Source organism: Capra hircus, chromosome 18 (genome assembly GCF_001704415.2).
Source record: "Capra hircus breed San Clemente chromosome 18, ASM170441v1, whole genome shotgun sequence".
NCBI classification, from domain to species: domain Eukaryota; kingdom Metazoa; phylum Chordata; class Mammalia; order Artiodactyla; family Bovidae; genus Capra; species Capra hircus.
Genome location: NC_030825.1, coordinates 52,448,162 through 52,468,258, shown reverse-complemented (window position 1 = coordinate 52,468,258; position 20,097 = coordinate 52,448,162). Strand labels below are relative to the sequence as shown.

The 20,097-nt window shown below is 49.4% G+C and overlaps 1 protein-coding gene and 1 long non-coding RNA gene across 2 annotated transcripts in view; both read left to right on the top strand.

The window, feature by feature from the left end:
- The window catches only part of LOC102181983 (carcinoembryonic antigen-related cell adhesion molecule 21), a 29,579-nt gene that overhangs the window by 4,956 nt on the left and 4,526 nt on the right, over positions 1–20,097 (top strand). The window contains 3 exon segments of the mRNA XM_018063182.1: positions 7,182–7,293; positions 9,476–9,517; positions 9,762–9,813. Coding sequence (XP_017918671.1) covers positions 7,182–7,293; positions 9,476–9,517; positions 9,762–9,813 — 206 coding nt within the window.
- Positions 8,469–10,588, top strand: LOC108637991. Its single transcript, XR_001919505.1, has 4 exons — positions 8,469–8,510; positions 8,828–8,859; positions 9,476–9,517; positions 9,762–10,588. It is a non-coding gene; the product is annotated as an uncharacterized LOC108637991 (long non-coding RNA).

Sequence of the window (20,097 nt, the reverse complement as noted above, 5' to 3'; positions counted from 1 at the left end):
GCAACATAAACTCTCACGACTGTGTGTTGTCTGTTGGCCGGTTAGGTCTCTGGTTTGCAGTGCTCTCACGGCCTCCAGTTTCCTACTGAAATTCCCTCTGACTGCCGCGTCCATCATTGAAAGCGGGGTGTTGTCGTGTCACTGTTGTGACCGAGCTATTTCTCTCCTCAATGCTGTCCATTTTGATTCACAAATCTGGTGGTGTTAGGTGCATAATGCTTATAATTGTTCTATTTCCTTGGTGAATGGAAAGTTTTCTTGATATGTAAGGTCTTACTTTGTCTCTTGTAGGCTTTTTTGATTTAGAGATTATTGTATCAGACACTCATACAGCCACCACAATTCTCTTTTTATTACTATTTGCATAGAATATCTTTTTCCAACCTTACTTCAACCTTCTATGTCTTTGTATCTAGTGTGAGTCCCTTGAAGAGAGTATAGAGATGGGTCATAATTTTAATCCATTCTGTGATTCTGTGCCTTTAATTTGAAGGTTGAGGCTATCTATGAGTCAGATACTTTCTGATAGGAAAGAGCTTCTGCCATCTCACTACTTGGTATTTGTCCTATTAATTCCTCTATTTCTTCCTCTTTGGTAGTTAAGTGATTTCCTTTCTTAGGTGTCATTTTGAGACTATCTTTCCCTTTCCACATATATTTCAGTTCTTTTCTTAGGGTCTAACTTGAAGACGACAATTAATATCTTAAACATGTATCTATCTGGTTGAAATATCAACTAGATTCTATGATGTATAAAACAGACGAGGTGCTCCTATACATCTCCATTCCCCCGGTTTTATACACCTATTGTCATACATTTCAGCCATCCTTATACAATGTGTGTCCATTATATAGATTTATAAATATTGTTCCATGAAATACCTTTCAAATGAGAAAGAAAAGCAAGCGATTCCAAGAAAGACAAAAATATTGGCTTAAATGAGATAGCTACCTTGGATCACTCTTAGCACTGTTCTTTTTCCTTTAATTAATTTTTTTTATTGAAGGATAATTGCTTTACAGAATTTTGTTGTTCTCTGTCAAACCTCAGCATCAATCAGCCATAGGTGTAAATTTACCCCTCCCTTTGGAACCTCTCTCCCCATCCCCTCTAGGTTGATACACAGCCGCTGTTTGAGTTTCCTGAGCCATATAGCAAATTCTCATTTGCTATCTATTTTGCATACGGTAATGTAAGTTTCCATGTTATTCTTTCCATGCATCTCACTCTCTCTTCCCTCTCCCCATGTCCATAAGTCGTATCCCTGTCTGTTTCTCCGTTGCTGCCCTGTAAGTAAATTCCTCAGGACCATTTTTCTAGATTCCGTATATATGCGTTAGAATACGGTATTTATCTTTCTTTTTCTGGCTTACCTCACTCTGTATAATAGGTTCTAGGTCCATCCACCTCATTAGAACTGACTCAAAGGCGTTCCTTTTTGTGGCTGAGTATATTACATTGTGTCTGTGCACCACAACTTCTTTATCCATTGATCACTCGATGGACATCTAGGTTGCTTCCACGTTCCAGCTCTTGTAAATATTGCTGCAATGAACAATGGGTTACAGGTGTCTTTTTCAGTTTTGGTTTCCTCGGGGTATGTGCCCAGCTGTGGGATTGCTGGGTCACATGGTGGTTTTATTCCTAGTTTTTTAAGGAGTCTCCATTCTGTCTTCCATAGTGGCTGTATCAATTTACATTCCCACCAACAGTACAAGAGCATTCCCTTTTCTCACACCGTCTCCAACAGTTATTGTTTGTCGACTTTTTGATGATGGCCATTCTGACTGGTGTGAAGTGATATCTCATTGTAGTTTTGATTTGGATTTCTCTAAGAATGAGCCATGTTGAGCTTCTTTTCATGTGTTTGTTAGCCATCTCTATGCAACCTAGATAGCATATTCAAAAGCAGGGACATTACTCTGCCGACTAAGGTCCGTCTAGTCAAGGCTATGGTTTTTCCAGTGGTCATGTATGGATGTGAGAGTTGGACTGTGAAGAAGGCTGAGTGCTGAAGAATTGATGCTTTTGAACTGTGGTGTTGGAGAAAACTCTTGAGAGTCCCTTGGACTGCAAGGGGATCCAACCAGTCCATTCTGAAGGAGATCAGCCCTGGGATTTCTTTGGAAGGAATGATGCTAAAGCTGAAACTCCAGTACTTTGGCCACCTCATGCGAAGAGTTGACTCATTGGAAAAGATTCTGATGCTGCGAGGGATTGGGGGCAGGAGGAGAAGGGGACGACCAAGGATGAGATGGCTGGATGGCATCACGGACCCTGAGTGAACTCCGGGAGATGGTGATGGACAGGGAGGCCTGGCGTGCTGCGATTCATGGGGTCTCAGAGAGTCGGACACGACCGAGCAACTGGACTGAGTGACTGATGTCTTCTTGGAGAAGTGTCTGTTTAGGTCTTTTTCCCACTTTTTGATTGGGTTGGCTTTTTCCTGGTGTTGAGTTGTATGAGCTGCTTGCATATTTTGGAACTTAACCCTTTGTCAGTTATTTAATTTGCTATTATTTTCTCCCATTCTGAGAGTTGTATTTCACCTTGCTTATAGTTTCCTTTGCTGTGCAAAAGCTTTTAAGTTTAATCAGGTCCCACTTGTTTGCTTTTGTTTTTATTTCCATGACTCTAGGAGGTGGGTCATAGAGGATCTTGCTTTGGTTTATGTCATTGAGTATGCCTATGTTTTCCTCTAAGAGTTTTATAGTTTCTGGTCTTATATTAAGGTCTTTATCCATTTTGAGTATGTCTTTATGTGTGGTGTTGGGAATTGTTCTAATCTCATTCTTTTACCTGTAGCTGTCCAGTTTTCCCAGCACCATTTATTGAAGAGCCTATCTTTGCCCCATTCTATATTCTTGCCTTCTTTGTCCAAAAAAAAAGGATAACCTTGGCTGCCTGGGTTTATTTGGGGGCTTTCTGTCTTGTTTCATTGGCCTATGTTTCTTTCTATGTATGGTACTGGCACACACAAAAACAAAGTTACATTTTTTTGTGTGCCAGTACCATGCTGTCTTGATGACTGTAGCTTTGTAGTATAATCTGAAGTCAGGAAGGTTGATTCCTCCTGCTCCATTCTTCTTTCTCAAGACTGCTTTGGCTATTTGGGGTCTTTTGTGTTTCCATATGAATTGTGAAATTTTTTTGTTCTAGTTCTGTGAAAAATGTCATTGGTAGTTTGATAGGGATCACATGGAATCTGTAGATTGCATTTGGTAGTATCATCATTTTCACAGTATTGATTCTTCCTACCCAGGATCATGGAATATCTCTCCGTCTGTTTCTGTCATCTTTGATTTCTTTCATTAGTGTCTTATACTTTTCTGGGTTCAGTTCTTTTGTCTCCTGAGGTAAGTTTATTCCTACATATTTAATACTTTTTGTTGTGATGATGAATGGGATTGATTCCTTAATTTCTCTTTCTGATTTTTCAATGTTAGTTTATAGAAATGCAAGTGGTTTCTGTGTATTGATGTTTTATTTGCAACTTTGCTAAATTCACTGATTAACTCTAGTAATTTTCTGATAGTGTCTTTAGGGTTTGCTATGTACATTATCCTGTCATCTGCAAACAGTGAGAGCTTTACTTCTTCTTTTCCCATCTGTATTGTCTGTTTTAACCTCTCCTTTTTCGTTTCTAATTTTGTCGATTTGATTCTTCTCTCTTTTTTTCTTAATGAGTCTGGCTAAAGTTTGTCAATTTTGTTTATTTTCTCAAAGAACGACCTTTTAGTTTTATTACTCTTTAATTGTTTCTTTCATTTCTTTTTCATTTATTTCTGCTCAGATCTTGATGATTTATTTCCTTCTACTAATTTTTGGTTTTTTTGTTCTTCTTTTTCCAGTTGTTTTAGGTGTAAAGTCAGGTAGTCTATTCAATGTTTTTCTTGTTTCTTGAGGTAGGATTGTATTGCTGTAAACTTCCCTCTGAGAACTGCTTTTGGGTTATAAGAGACTATTATGAAAACTATATGGCAATAAAATGGATATCCTGGAAAATAGAAATCACAAACAACCTCGTTACAAGCACTGAAATTGAAGCTGTGATCAAAAATCTCCCAAAAAAGAAAAGTAGGACCAAATGGCTTCACAGGAGAATTCTGTCAAACATTTAGAGAAGAGCTAATGCCTATCCTTCTAAAACTCTTTCAAAAAAATGCAGAGGAAAGAAGATACCAAACTCATTCTATGAGGCCACCATTACTCTGATATCAAAACCAGACAAAGACAACACTACAAAAGAACACTATGGGCCAATATCACTGATGGACAGAGATGCAGAAATCCTCAACAAAATTTTAGCAAACAGAGTTCAGCAACACATCAAGAAGTTTGTAAACCATGATCAAGTTGGGTTTATTCCAGTGATGCAAGGGTTCTTCAATATACGCAAATCAATCAATGTGATATATCATATTAACAAATTGAAAGATAAAAACCACGTGATCATCTCAATAGATGCAGAAGAAACCTTTGACAAAATTCAGCACCCATTTATGATGACAACTTCTCAGAAAATGGGCATAGAAGGAACCTACCTCAACATAGTAAAGGCCGTATATGAGAAGCCTACAGCAAACATTATTCTCAATGGTGAAAAACTGAAAGCATTCCCCCTAAGATCAGAAATAAGACAAGGGTGTCCACTTCCAGCACTATTATTCAGCATCGATCTGGAAGTCCTAGCTACAGCAGTCAGAGAAGAGAACGAAATAAAAGGAATCTAGATGGGAAAGGAAGTAAAGCTCTCACTGGGATATATTTTTCCATCCTCTCACTTTGTCTGCCTGTGTCTTTAGGTCTGAAGTGGGTTTCTGGTGGACTGCGTATATATGGGTCTTGTGTTTGTATCCATTCAGCCAGTTGTCTTTTGGTTGGAGCTGCCAGCGATCAGCTGTTGTGCTGTCCGCGTCCGTGTTCTGCGTGGATCTGTATATTCTTCTCCACTGGTCAGGTCCTCCTCTCCACTCTCAGCTGGTGTTCTGCATGCACTCCTGTCTCTGAAGGTGTGTTCCTGATGCATCTGTGCAGAGAGACGTACTCCACGTCCCCCACCTTGGTCTTCTCCTGACCACTGTTCTTTATACATTCCTATGGCTTTGAGTTACTGTCCAGTGTTTGAACAGTCATCTTAAAGGATCCTCTATACATTTCATATGAGGCACGTCTCCAAGGAATAAACTCCCTTGACTATTGTTTATCTACGAAAGTCCTAATTTGAGGTTCACTGAAGAAACTTTTTCTGTACATTGCTTTCCTGGTTGAAATCTTCCATGTAGGACTTAATTCAGTTATCCCAATATCTTCTGGCCCCCAGTCTCTGATGTGAAATTTGCTTTTCACCTTGTTGAAGATCCATTGTACATGATAAGCCACTTCTCTCTTGCAGCTTTAATCACTTCCTCTTTTGCTCAGTATTTCAGCAGTTTGACTAAATTGTGTCACAACATCTGTATTTTGAAAGATCCTTTTGTGGAGCCTGAACCACCCTTGATATGTAATCTCTCATCTAGCTTGGAAAGTTTAAAGCCATTAATTTTAAACATTTTTTTTAACTGCTTTCCTCTCTCTCTTCCACTTCAAAAACTGCCATTCGGCACATGTTTGTCCACTTGATGGAGTTCTGCATAATACTTTGCCTGGAGTCACCAGTCCTCATTTTTTTTTCCTTTCTAATCCCCAGTCTGAATAATTTCTTTTGTTCTTTTTTCTACACGTTCATGGATTCTTTCTTCTACCTGCTCAAATGTGCTGAGGAATCACCCTTCCAAGTTATTCTTTTCACTTCTTATACTTCAGCTCCAAATTTTCTTCAACCCTGTTTAAATAATTTAACAACGAGGAAGAAAACATCTTTCTTGAGAAGCAGGTTCTCCTTAGACCTGCCCAATATGGAGACAGCCATCCCCTCACACTGAGGACTCCAGTGCTTTAGACATGGACCTTGATTATATAGCTACCTGAGTCAGTCTCAGACAAACACATTGGGAGTGGAAAACCAGAACAGAGAGGAGGCTAGTTTTGGACCCTGAGAAGGAAGGCTCATCCCACGGAGCTCTCAGATGTGATCAGCCAAGGAACTGGACTTGTCCTCAAGTTTGATGTCCCCTCTTCCCTCTCTAGGGGCTTCACAGGTGGGGCTAGTGGTAAACAACCAAAGAACCTGCCTGCCAGTGCCTATCCCTGAGACTAAGAGATGCAGGTTCAGTCCCTGGGTCGGGAAGATCCCCTGGAGGAGGAAATGGCAACTCACTCCAGTATTCTTACCTGGAGAATTCCATGGACAGAGGCATCAGTCCAAGAGATGTGGAACCACAGGCAAAGGTCATGCTGTTCAGTAGTCAGTCCCTACCTCTGAGAAAGCCCATGAGCATTCCAGTCCAGGTGCAAACAGATCAGGTGACATGGGGACATGCATCCAGTGGTCAGTGAATTGATGAGCAGAGTTTGTGGCTCACTGAGAAGGGGATGCTGCCCCACACAATCAGCAGTGTCAGGACAGAGGATGCAGGATCCCCCCAGTGTAGAGTCTCCCCACCATCAGAGTCTGCAGATGAGACCCCAGCTCCCCAGCTGAGCACTCTAAGTGACCCTCAACACCTCTACACCTTCCCTGGTGATTTCTCAGGAAGTGGGTGTGTAATGAATGCAAATGATGAGGATGTGGTCTCCTTTCAGAGCCTGTAGAACAATGTGTCTATAATTAATTATGCCAAACTTAGCTCATCTTGTCGTAGTTTGGTTATTATTCGTGAGAGTTGTTTGACTGTGGGCAACACACTGGATCTTGTTCCTCAGTTTCCTCATCTTAAACCTGGAGAAGAACAGCTGGATTTTAGGACTGTTCAGAGGCAGTTCACCAGGAAGTTGATGAGATTAAAATCCTTCTGTGGGTCCCTCCACAGAGGAAAATGAACAGGACGTGGAACTGGCTACAGTGAGAGAATGGAGAGTTAGACCAAACCAAGGGTTTCAAATCTGAATAAGAGGAAAATGATGCAACCATGTGCAGTGGGAGAGTCAGGAGGACACTGTGATGACAAAACAGCCAGCCACACAGGCCTCAGAGCATTTCCTTCCTCCTAACCAAGCCCTCTCCTGGAAGACTCCTCTTGGTGTTCCCTCCAGGGAACTCGGACCCCATCTCCCCTCTCTCCTTCTCTTCTGCTTTCAGGGAGAGAAACCAGCCGAGCCCTCGGCGTGGGGGCCATTACTGGCATCGTGATTGGGGTCCTGCTTGTGCTGACGCCGCTGGCTGGCCTGGGGCATTTCATTTTCCTTCACAGGTACAGCGGCATTCCCAGATGCTGCTCCTGCCCCAGGCTGACCCTAGTCCTAGAGGAGGGACACCCCATCCTCCATTTCCGGCCTGAATCTCCAGGACCTTCCCACTTCCCCATGGATATTCTCTCTCGTCCTCAGTTCCTGCCTCACCTGGTATTGACCTGTGGCAGTTTCCTGAACACCTTCCTCATTTATTTTGTTATTTAGTCGCGAAGTTGTGTCTATCTCTTTTGCCACTCCATGGACTCCTCTGTCTGTGGAATTTCCAGGCAGGAATACTGGAGTGGGTTGCCATTTCCTTCCCCAGGGAATCTTCCTGACCCAGGGATCGAACCCATGTCTCCTGCATTGGCAAGCAGATTCTTGACCTCTGGGCCACCAGGGAAGCCTCATCTATCAGTTAACACAATTAAGACCCCTCCATGTCCTAGTTCCCTATATGTAGGCTGGAGGTAGTAAGTACTCAGAAAAAGGTATCTCTTCCTGTATATTTAAATCCAGCTACTCTATGAGGGGCAGTCATGGTACCAGGATCTGAGGGGCATCCTGACCAAGGTCACGCTTGGCCAGAGAGTGGAAGTCTGGACAGGCCAGGTGGGGTCAAATGCCCCCAGCTGGCAGATGCGTAAACGACACCCCGATGCATGAGACAGAACATCCTTCCGGGTCAGCGGGTATTGGGATGTCTTTACACTTCAGGTCCAGGTGATGGAGAGAGAGGACAAGGCTGCTGTCACATTTCAGCAGCTCCTGGGTGAGGGCAGGGGACCACAGCAACGACACTGCCCTCAGTGAGACCCCAGAGTCGCTGGCTTCCCTTTCCTCCCCACGCACTGGCCCTGCTCTCTCCATAGCGTGGTGCATCCACACAGACAGAGCTCTGGATGGATGGATGCCTTTCCCAGAGCCCTGGTCCCTTCGGTGGCCACTTTCTTCTGAACCCTATTAGCCTATGGTCCTGCCCCTCCGGACTCAGGGCAGATACGGCTTCTTAAGGATTTTCCTCAGCTTCCTTGCTGGGCCCTCCCCTCTAAGAAGTCTTGGTGGAGAAAGGAGGCGTCCAGCCCCTGCTTGGACATGGGGATCCTCCTGTCCCATGTTCTGACACCAAAGCCTTGACCTCCATCTACACTCCTCACAAATATGCCTGGTTTTTTTTTCTTCCCTAACCCCAGCTGCCTGCACAACAGAGGAAACTGGCCCCCAGGGTCCACCTCAGGTGAGCATCTGTTCAGCCCAGCACAGCGGGAGCCCAGGGCAGGCCCTGCCCTGTCTGTTCCTGCCTGGCTCCCCCAGGGTCTCTGGCCCTTTCTCTGGGGCTTCAGCACAGGGAACCCCGACTGGCTAGTCTGCTTGTCCTGTGAATTATAATCCTGGGAGGCTCCCTTGCCCTCACTGGGGACTGAAATTGCCAGTGTCTCTCCCTTGGTGGGGATCTTTCTCCCATGGTTCTCCAGAAGGTGGACTCTCAGTCTCTCCTGAGAGAATGGGCTAAGCTTCCTCACATGCTCGGTGGTAACTCCTGTCTCCTCCCAGGACGTGGTCCCTCTGGCAGCTCTGTCTCCCAGGTGAGTACATCCCTTCCTTGTCTCTTCTCCCCGCGTCCCCGATCACAGGCTCAGGGCAGGGGGCCTGTCCAACCCTGATGCACTGTGCAGACCCCTTTCACTCGAGGGTAGTTGACAGTCGCTCAGTCGTGTCCGACTAATGTGACCCCAGGGACTGTAGACCGCCAGGCTCCTCTGGCCTTGGATTTCTCCAGGCAAGAATACTGGAATGGGTTCCCATTGCCTGCCCCAGGGATCTCCCTGCCCCAGGGATCGAGCCTGGGTCTCCCGCATTGCAGGCAGATTCCTTGCCTTCTGAGCCACCAGGGAGGCTCGTAAGAGTAGTTAGGACATGGCGAGCCCCACCAGGCTGGGAGCTGGATGCACTTCAGGGACGGGACCACCCACCACCTTATCCTGGGGCTGCCCTGGTCCTCTGACTTGACCTCAGGAGAACCTTGGAGTCGAGCCAGGAAGAGAGTGGGCACTGGATCATCAGCCAGTGGAGCCAGGCTAACAAGGGTGGGAAACAGAGCCCAGACAGGATTTGCGGTGGGGGCTGCAGGCTTGGAGATGGCTGCTCGGGAGAAATGACTCTCCTTCCCTCTCCTCTGATGCCTGCTTCCTCTATGCCCAGGCCTCCCTACGTGATGCCAGGCCACCAGCTCCCATCTACCAGGTGAGTGTGGGGATCCAGGGTCTGGTCCCATAAGCCCAAGGGGCAGAGGAAATGCCCCCTGCACACCTGGCTGTGTTTGAAGGTCCAATAAATAGCAGGAAGATGGAAAGGGGATGAAGGGGAGGTGGGTCTGGACCAAAAACCTCTGACACAAACAGACCCTGGGTGACCCAGGGCTGGGAAGTCCCTGGGAAGACATCTGAGAAGGTTACATGAGCTTGGAGTCTTCGGTTTTCTTTTGCAGGAATTACTACGCCCCGACACAGACGTTTACTGTCATATCAGCCACAAAGCAGGTGTGGGTCCTTAGTTCCTCCAGACATGTCTCCTTAACAGACTGTGGGAAAGAGCTTACCTGAGACCCAAGACCCGAGTGAGGTCAAGAGGAAGAGCCTGAGGCAGAGAACCAGCTCTGACACCTGAGGCTATTCAGGAACCTGGGCCCAGGCTCAGGGTCCTCGTGGATTCCTGGAGGCCCTGACAGGCTGCCCTGAACTCTAGATGAACCAGAACTCAGGCTGCGATTCCCACAGTTGGGGGATGTTTCAACAGGGCAAGTGACTGGGCCCGTGACCCACTGCGGACCACCAGAGAGATCTGAATAAAAAGCACTTTCCTTCCCCTGGTTGCAAAATATACTGCCCTTGGGTCCTGTCCAGCAAGAAATTCACCTGAATCTCTGCTCCGGTCTCTCCATGGTTCCTCAGGGAACGCATTAGCTCTAGTTACCTGACCTCCCCATCTATTTCCTGGGGGAAAGGAAGGAGAAGAATGTGAGAATGGAGGAAGGGGTCATGGTAACAGGAAAGGAGGGTCACCAGACCCTTTGCAGCCACGTGGGCACTCAGCAGTCCTCACAGTACCCTGGGGTCCTAGGCACCTCCCAGTGCCTGCTCACCTGGCATGGGGTCTCTGGAGCACAGAATGTGGGACCATCTGAGACCCACTAGAACCCGAGTCAGGAACGACGAGGTGTGGGTGAGACAGCTATTATGGGTGAGGCCCCTTTGCAGCCTCTTGGTGTCCTGAGCCCTCTGGCCCTCCTCTCCAGGCCCTGCTGGCCCCAACTGGTGCTGCCTCCAATAAATTTTTGTTGTTCAGTTGCTAAGTTGTGTCTGAGTCTTTGGGACCCCATGGACTGCAGCACGCCAGGCTTCCTTGTCCTTCACTATCCCTGGGAGTTTGCTTCAGCTAACGTCCATTGAATCAGCGATGGCACAGGAACTTTTGTCTGTCCCCAGTCTAGGATCCAGAATGCCTTCTCTCTCCATGGGTGTCTGTTGTTTGCCTAAGGGTCTAAGCATTGAGGATATCGTTCCCTCTCAGGGGACAGAGGAGCAATCAGAGTCAGCAAAGTAAAAGGGACTCAGAAGCCATGCTCTGAGCAAGGTCCTCCCGGGAACTTCCCGTGACCTCTATCCACTTCCTGCTGGTTTCCACTTTGCTTTTTGATGCGGATCATGAGCCTGCTCCTAACACACACACACACACACACACACACACACACACACACACACACACGTGAGCCTCAGGGCGGAGTTGCAGGCTCTACCTAAAACTCATCCTGGCTACCATGGCAAAGGGCCCACCTGTCCCCTCCTCAAAGTGTCCCGAGGGCCTCCCCACCCTCACCTGCAGCCCCCACCACACACCTGGGATAGCGGTTCTCAGTCTCCCCCTGAGGCCCCTGCAGTAGGTACTGTTCTCACATAGGTCCGCTGGGATGGGTGCCACACTCACACACATGTAGCAGGCGTGTGCACAGGGCACAAAGGCCACAGAAGACAGGCGTGCTCAGCCAGTAGCCAGTGTCGTGTGTGCTGAGATGAGATGGGAGGAAGGAGAGACCGCCTGCAAACTTCCAGTCATGACTGAGGTCTACATGACTCCTTATCTCCCAGGCACACAGCCTCGGATGAGACAAGGTGACACCTCTTGGTGTTCCTTATTGTTCTGTAACACATTACCACAAATTTAGTGGCACAAATCAAGGTTCAATATGACCCTGTTCTTTCTGGATTCTACAGACAGTTCATATCTTTGCCTTTCCAAGCTGTGAGAGGCTGCCTGCTTTCCTGGGTTCATGGCCCCTTCCTCCATCTTCAAAGCCAGCAGTGGAGCATCTTGAAGCTCCCCAAGCTCTCCTTCCATCACCCCATCTCCTCTGGCTCTGCCTCTCCTGCCTTATAACATTATGAATGAATTGGACTCAGCCCAATACATTTCCCACCATAATCTCCAAGTCACCCCACCATATCTCCCATATACCCCACCATCATCTCCCTGTCACATGATCTGAATTTCGTCTGTAGGTTTCCTTCATCATGGGGCACATTTCTTGGATTGTGGGCTTGAGGTTGTGGACATGTCTTAGGGTTCTGTGCTCTGCCTACCACTCCTCTCAAGGCTGGTTTCATCATCTTCCCTCACTGCGATCTGCTCTGGGCAGCGTGGATTTTGTCATGCTGATGTGGGGCCAAGTCCTGCCATGATGTCCACAGCAATCTCACTGGCCCTGAGCCCTGGAGATCGAAGCCAGTCCACAACCCTACAGCTCTCCCCACCTCTCCTTTCCTGTGAAGTGAACGTTGCTCAGTCTGTCCAACTCTTTGCAACCCCATGGACTGTAACCCTCCAGGCACATCTGCCATGGGATTCTCCAGGCAAGAATACTGGAGTGGATAGCCATTGCCGTCTCTGTAGGCTCATCAAACCCAGGTCTCCCGCATTGCAGGGAGGTTCTTTACTGTCTGAGCCACCACGGAAGCCTCTTTTTTTCTAGCAATGCCCAATTTTTCAGAATGAAAAGAGAGCAGATGTGACTCAAAGACCACAACTCCCACGTCTCCAGGTGGCCTGTGTCATCAGCACCATGGACAGTGTCTCTGCTGTGCTCAGCCCCCGGGCTGCAGCAAGAAGGGCTCAGTGGGAAGGGACGGCTGGATATCCTGCCCATTTCTATTCTATGACAGGGATGAACATGGTAGAATGTGTTCACGGATAACCCACTTGCTCTAGTTTATGAATCGGGAGCACTTTCTCCTGTCTGTGTATTAGTTGTAGCTACACCCATGATAACTCCCTGGTGAATGATCCTGCACCCGGAGGGTGTCCTCAAGGAGGCTGAGAATTAACTTTGTCCTCTCAGAGTATCTCCCCGCCGCTGAGTGTCAGGCAACTGGCTTGTCTACAACTTGGAGGGAACGTTTCATGGTTAAGTCCTGACCCTCGGTACCTGACCTTGGAGACAGCCATCACCTAGCCTGGAGGCCCCCTGAGCACAGCCTCCTCTTCCCTCATTCTCCAAATGATCCCCCGTCCCCCATGGAGCAAGGCTGAGCAGAACGCCTGGGCTACCCTCCCAGCTCCTCCAGTCTGAGCCTCAAGCCTGGTGTGAGAGCTTTTGCCATCTCTCCATGTTTCCAACAGAGCAAGGGTCCTGCTGAAGAACAAGTGGGGCCTGAAGACCAGTCTCCAAGGTACAATCTGTCACCTGAGGGCTCATCTGTCTGCCTGTGAACCCCAGGGAAGACAAGGAACTAAGGCTCCACAGTCACCCCAAACTTCCTCTTCTCCCTAAATATACCATTGACAGGGGTAATTCTGACTCCCAAACCCAGCACTATACTTTCCAAGGGCTCAGGTCTAACCCATCCAGCATCCCTAACTGTCATGTAAAATGCTCGAGATACCCAGTATAATAGTCACGTGGGTCCCAGGCGCCTCCCTTATCTTCCATGGGGACAGACTCTGCAGGAATCATCCGGGCTCAGGTGCACCACCTGTGGAACCAAGGTGTTTAAATGGAGCAGCAGAGGGAGCTACTGAGGGTATCTCAGGGGTCCTGGCATCTGGCCAACCACAGAGGCCCAGCCACAGGACTTCGTGAAAAGATGAATAAAAGGATGGGTATGGGATAAAGGAGGGATGGGGTGTGGGCAGAGAGATGCACATATGGACACACGTGCTGTCTCCTCACAGGATTTTTCCGGAAAGGGTGAGGATGTTGGAAGTGAACATTTTCCTATACTCCCCAGGCAAACGCTGTTTAGTGGATACAGTGGCATTCAGTGTGCACACAGGTTGACCAGGACTCCAGTTCTAAGAGGATCCCTGAGCTGGGAGCTCGGACATGCAAGGATTCACCTGTCCTGCTGAGTTCACTGGCCAGCTCCAGGCCTGAGGCAGGGAGCTGCGTACCTGTGTGTCGAATGAATGAGCCCTTGGATCATACTCCACGGGGGCCGATATTTGTGGTGAGGAAGTTCACTGCAGAGCAGATGGTCAGTGTGAAAGCCCGGATGCTCGCTAGTGCCTGTTCCAGACTGAAAACAAATTTGCAGTGAAGTCACCCCCATGGCAGAGCAGGTCCTCAGCCTGTGGAAAATCAGTGTTTCAGTGGTGTTCTGGGTGTTTGAGAAAGAAGGACATGAAAAGAAGATCTGACAACCTCGGGAACAACATTTAGTTCTGAACTACTCTTAGGAAACATTTTTATTTCTTTTTTTATTTCTGAATGCACTGGGTCTTCATTGTTTTCCACCAGTTTCCTCTAGTGCAGTGAGCAGGGGCTACTCTTCGCTGCGATGCGCCGGCTTCTCATCGCGGAGGCTTCTCTCCTCCCGATCATGGGCGCTCGGCAAGCAGACTTCAGTCTGCAGCTCGTGGGCTCTAGAGCACAGACTCAGCAGTTCTGACGCATGGCCTTAGTTGCTCAGAAGCATGTGAAATCCTCCTGACCAGGGATCAAACTCGTGTCCCATGCTGTTTCAGGCAGATTTCTATCCAGTGAGCCATGAGGAAAGTCCTCTAAACAATGTTTAACTTGTAGGTACACACTGGTTCATCATGGCCGCCACACACGAGAGGTTTTCCTAGATAACTGCTGCCCACAAGTGTAGGGCTTCCTCAATATTCAACATTCCACCCCCGAGGTGTGCATTTTATCAATTGATGAACCCACGTGAATACATGAACATTACCCAGCTTCCATAGCTTCCATTAGGGTTCATACTTGGTGCTGTAACTTGCATGGGTTTGAGCAGTGACCATAAGCAACATGGGCTTCCCCGGTGGCGCCGTGGTAAAGAATCCTCCTGCCAGTTCAGGAGACCCAGGTGTGATTTCTGGCTCAGGAAGATCTCCTGGAGAACAAATGGCAACACACTCCAGTGTTCTTGCCTGGGAAATCCCATGGATAGAGGAGCCTGGCGGGCTAGAGTCCAGGGGGTCACAGGAGAGTTGCACCTGACTTAGCAACTAGAACAACTGCGAAGTCAGTAAGAGTCCTGCTGCCCAAGTCACACCAGCAGGGCTAGTGAGCACAGAGCAGGTGGTTGTGAGTCTGCAGGGCTAGTGAGCACAGAGCAGGTGGTTGTGTGTCTGTAAATTCAAAAAGGATGACATACATCACTTGTTTATTTCAGTTCAGTTCAGTTCAGTTGATCAGTGGTGTCCGACTCTTTGCAACCCCATGAATCGCAGGACGCCAGGCCTCCCTGTCCATCACCAACTCCCAGAGTTCACTCACACTCACGTCCATCGAGTCAGTGATGCCATCCAGCCATCTCATCCTCTGTTGTCCCCTTCTCCTCCTGCCCCCAATCCCTCCTCCATCAGGGTATTTTTCAATGAGTCAACTCTTCGCATGAGGTGGCCAAAGTACTGGAGTCAGCTTTAGCATCATTCCTTCCAAAGAAATCCCAGGGCTGATCTCCTTCAGAATGGACTGGTTGGATCTCCTTGCAGTCCAAGGGACTCTCAAGAGTCTTCTCCAACACCACAGGTCAAAAGCATCAATTCTTTGGTGCTCAGCCTTCTTCACAGTCCAACTCTCACATCCATACATGACCACAGGAAAAACCATAGCCTTGACTAGACGGACCTTAGTCAGCAAAGTAATGTCTCTGCTTTTGAATATACTATCTAGGTTGGTCATAACTTTTCTTCCAAGGATTAAGCGTCTTTTAATTTCATGGCTGCAATCACCATCTGCAATGATTTTGGAGCTCCCCAAAATTACCCATACTCAAATATGGAAACCTCGTTGTGCGGTAGCCATGATGAAGCAGTGTCTCCTACAAGTTCAGCATTGTTTAGAGGACTTTTCCGATGGCTCAGTGGATAGGAATCTGCCTGCCAATGCACGGAACATGGGTTTGATCCGATACCCTCACTTTCGCTGTGAAACTGAAGCTACTATAAAAAATAACCTTTAAGACAACTGAACTACCCTGGCACCAACCCTGCTCATGCTCAAGGAAGATGGAAATTCACCTTTCACACTTCAAATATCAAAAGGTAAAAAGAAGTAAAAACAATCTAATAAATTAGAATACAAAACAGGCCATTAGATCCAAATAATTCAGTTCCTACAGTCACACAGGGTGAAAGGGACACTGAGTGCAGAGCTAGCCTGCTTGATCCCTGTGTCCCTTTGGCTGAAAGAATCTATGATCAGGGGCCTATGGAGCCGCCCCACCTTCCTTTCCTCCATGAAGACCAGGTCCCCTGATGGGGGCAGAGACAGAGAAGGAGGGAAGACGAGGTTCAGAATCACTGCAGCACCCCTGGTCTTCCGATTCCACCTGGCCCTGCCCCATGAGGAAGACACTGAGGGGGCACGAGGGGAAAGGAAATGCAGCCTTTTCATGTCGGCATGGACCCTCCGGCACAGGCAGGACACACGGACGTTCCTCACCCTACTCCTACTTACAGATGCTCCAGTCCTGCCCAAGGACTGAGAATGTTGTAACTGGATCTTCTTCTACAGAGAGAAATTGGCCTGGCTCAACACAAATCTCAACCGGATGAAATCTTGGAGTGGGGTACATAAGAGAACATCTTGGATGAGAGACACTGGAAATTCAGAGTGGGACATGATTCAGCATAAATGAAATGCAGTGTGGAAAGGGTGAGTCGCTAGGTCATATGCTATCCTTTGCGACCTCATGTCTGTACCTGCCAGCATCCTCTGTCCCTAGGATTCCTAAAATGATATGTAAACTCTTGACATATGCTTGAGTTGTCTTGGGAGAAAACCTCTTGAGTACTTTCCCTTCGACACTCCCCTCCAAGGCCACCAGAGGGCGGCAGAGCTCCTCCACAGTCCGGAGCCTCCACAGGGCTGCCCACCTCCTTCCCACTTAGCAGCTCCCACCGCCCAGCAGCCTCTGACCCTCACCAACCGACTCCGTCCACGGTCCTCCCCACTCTCCCAGTTCCCCACACTGGACTCTGTCAGCCGCTCCTCCCAGCCAGGCCCACCTGAAGGCCAGATGCCCCTCAGGTAGCTCTGCCCTCTGAGCCCCCTGTCCCTCTCTGCTGAGGGTCTGCTCACCCTTCATGTCTCAGTCAAAAGATCACTTTCTCAGGGGTGCCTTCCATGACACCCAGTCCAGCTGAGGTTCCGTGACAGGCTCCGGATGCACCAGACGCTTCCCCTTCAGTCCATCCCTCCATCATAATTAGCTCCTTATTTCCAGGATTTTCTATGAGTGTCTGTCTCCCTGTCACAAGGTCAGGTGTGTGAGCCCGGAGTCCAAGTCTATCCTATTCTCTGGAGAGCAGGACACAACCTAGGGCTGACATGTCACACATGCTCAATAAATACTCTTTAAATAGATAAGGGGATCTGCATAACAGAAACCAGAACTCACACCCCCCACCCAGTGAGACACCGAGGGGTCAGAGAATATTCCTTGTGGACACAGGGGCCCTGGCATCACAGTCGAGGAGACCTGCAAGGGCCCACAGCTGCTCCAGGGCGGGACGTTATTCCTCCTGGAGTCAGGAGTGAGGACAGGGGCCTCTTAACTTTGACGAGTCAGACCTCTGCTCATTCCCAGATAATCACACCCCCTCCCGTCTCCACTCAGGAGAATCTTCTAGTCTCCCTAGAGGGCCTGGGCTGGCAGCTTGAGTCCTAACCTGCTCTCAGAGAGCTGACCTGGCTCAGACTCCCGATCCTCTATCCCAAGGGAGTCGCCACAGGGGATGGGGGAGCCCCAGCTGAACTCAGGAATTGGGGAGCAGCTCCTCATCCCAAGGTCCCTCATCTGTGGGGACACTTGGGTCTGGTCCCTGAAGACATTTCAGCCCCTCCCCATAAGGTGTCCTGGGAAAGGAGGGGAATTCCGGAACAGAGGAACCCAGATTCTGCAGTTGCACCATCTCAGGGAGACTGGGGTCCCATGGGGGTTCCCCTCCACTGACAGAGTCTCCAGGTGGCGCTGCCCCAGGTCCTGGCACTGCGGGGAGGCTGAGAGCAGACCACTGATGGGGACACAGAGAACTAGGGTGCAGGCCCAGTGCCGTGAGGTGGAGAAGGACAGGGCCTTCTGGGGTCCAGCCCACAGGCCGCCACCCTCTCCCCAAAGCCCCAGAGACCCCCCGTCGGCCCTTCCTTTGGAGCCTCAGGGACTGAGAGCTCCTCCTGAGCACATGTCCACCTGGATGGATGGTTCTCCTGCCACTGAACAATGCCCATCGTCTCCCTGGGCTCACCCTGCACTGGGATGAGGTTGGGAAGCCTGGGGACCCACAGTGACCTGAACTCCGGCTGATAGCCTCTAGTCTGGAGGTCAGCGCCCACCTCTGGCCAGGGCGCACAGCCAGCTCACACCCTTTGGCCATTACACCCCTGTGCAGCCCGTTACATTGTCCCCAGGTCTGCTCATGACCTCCAGGGGACAATATTAGGCCAAATAGAAAATTAACAGGAAATTAACAGGTGTACTTTGTTTTGCCTAAGGAAATGGAGAAGGAGCCTGATTTCCATCCCTCCTTCTAAACAGCGCTCTCCAACCTTAAGGGCACCAGGGACCGGTTTCATGGAAGACAATTGCGGAGTGGTGGAGATGATTTTGGGATAATTCAAGTGCGTTACAATTACTGTGCACTGATGCCTATTATTATTACATCAGCTTCACCTCAGGCCATTAGGCGTTAGGCCCGGGGACCCCTCCTTTAACAGACCTTCAGAGCCCCTCCTGGGTGCCCACACTACACTGCCCAACCTTCTAGGGGCCTCTGGGCACCCATGCCAGCTCCCATCCCTGCCTGCAGCCACCCATGGGAAAGATCACAGCGACCTCACAAAGATCAGCCAGGGTGACAGAGGAGGCCCTGGAATGGCAAGGAGGACTTGCACAGTTTCTGAACCAAGGCTCAGGCAACAGACACAGAGAGGGAGAGTCTCCCGGAACTTGACCCGAGGACCAGGGAGCCCAGAGTCAGCCCACCCTCAGCACCAGGTCCCTCTCTTCCCAGGAAACACAGGAAAGCTTTCCCTTCTCACCTGCCAACTGCAGCTCCTCCTGACACCCAGTTCTGGGTCTCTGTTCCTGGAGAAGGTAATGGCAACCCTCTTCAGTTCTTGCCTGGAGAATCCTGGGGACGGAGAAGCCTGGTGGGCTTCTGCCCATAGGGTCGCACAGAGTCGGACACAACTGAAGAGAATTAGCACGCATGCATGCATTGGAGAAGGAAATGGCAACCCACTCCAGTACTCTTGCCTGGAGAGTCCCAGGGAGGGAGGATCCTGCTGGGCTGCTGTCTATGGGGTCGCACAGAGTCAGACACGAGTGAAGTATCTTAGCAGCAGCAACAGCAGCAGTCCCTGAGAATAGACGACAGGCTGGTGACAGGCTAAGGTAGAGACCTGGTCCCCTCTCCAGTCATCACTCATGTGACCCCTTTCTCTCCTCCAGAGTCAGTGTGACCTTCAGGCTGGGCCAATATCTGCAATCTTCTCAGATATTTGAGAACAACAGGAAGACCCTGGGCATCCAGCTGGGTTTCTGTGTCACAGGAACAATTACTGCCAAAATTTGGAAACCCCTGGATCTGTGATTGTGCTGAGAGACCCCAGACCAAAGCACAGCAGAGGCCAAAACTGAGGTGGGTGGGGCGGCCTAACCGCTGTTCTGGGGTCTCAGTCAGACTGGGCAAGCGTGTCACCTGGCGGCTGCTGAAACAGCATTTCTAAGGTGTCACCTGGGGATTCGCAGTCTTCATGAAGCTCCACAGGTGATTCCCATGCACCGTGGGGAGGACGTCCCTGTGACAAGCGTTCACCCCCAACCCCCATGCTCCTCTGAAGGGAAAAGCCAGAAGGGGATGAGGGAGGGCTGTTGGGGAGGCTGAGTGTGCATCTGATCCAGACTAGTGGGGACCCCAGACCCGGACACTCCAAGGTTGTGCTTTTCCAGACAAGGGTGTGTGTTTGTGTGTGTGTAGGTGGAGAATCCCTGCTCTAGAAGGCAGAGGACTCAGCAGAGTTCAGGGAATAGAAATACAGACAGAGGGGGAAGGGGGAGGGGGGCCACGAGGGAGGGAAGGAGGAGAGGGGAGGCAGAGGGCAGGGCCTGGACAGAGACCCCGACCCAGGGCCACGTGACCCAGCGAAGTGCTCCTGCCCCCGGAAGAGGCCCAGCACAGAGCGGGAAGGACAGCAGAGCTCCTGCAAGGACTGCAGGGCTTGTGAGCGTTTCTGGAGAGGAAGTTCTCCTCACAGAGAGAGGGACACAGCAAACAGCAGGCACCATGGAGCCCCCGTCAGCCCTGCAAGCAGGCGGCAT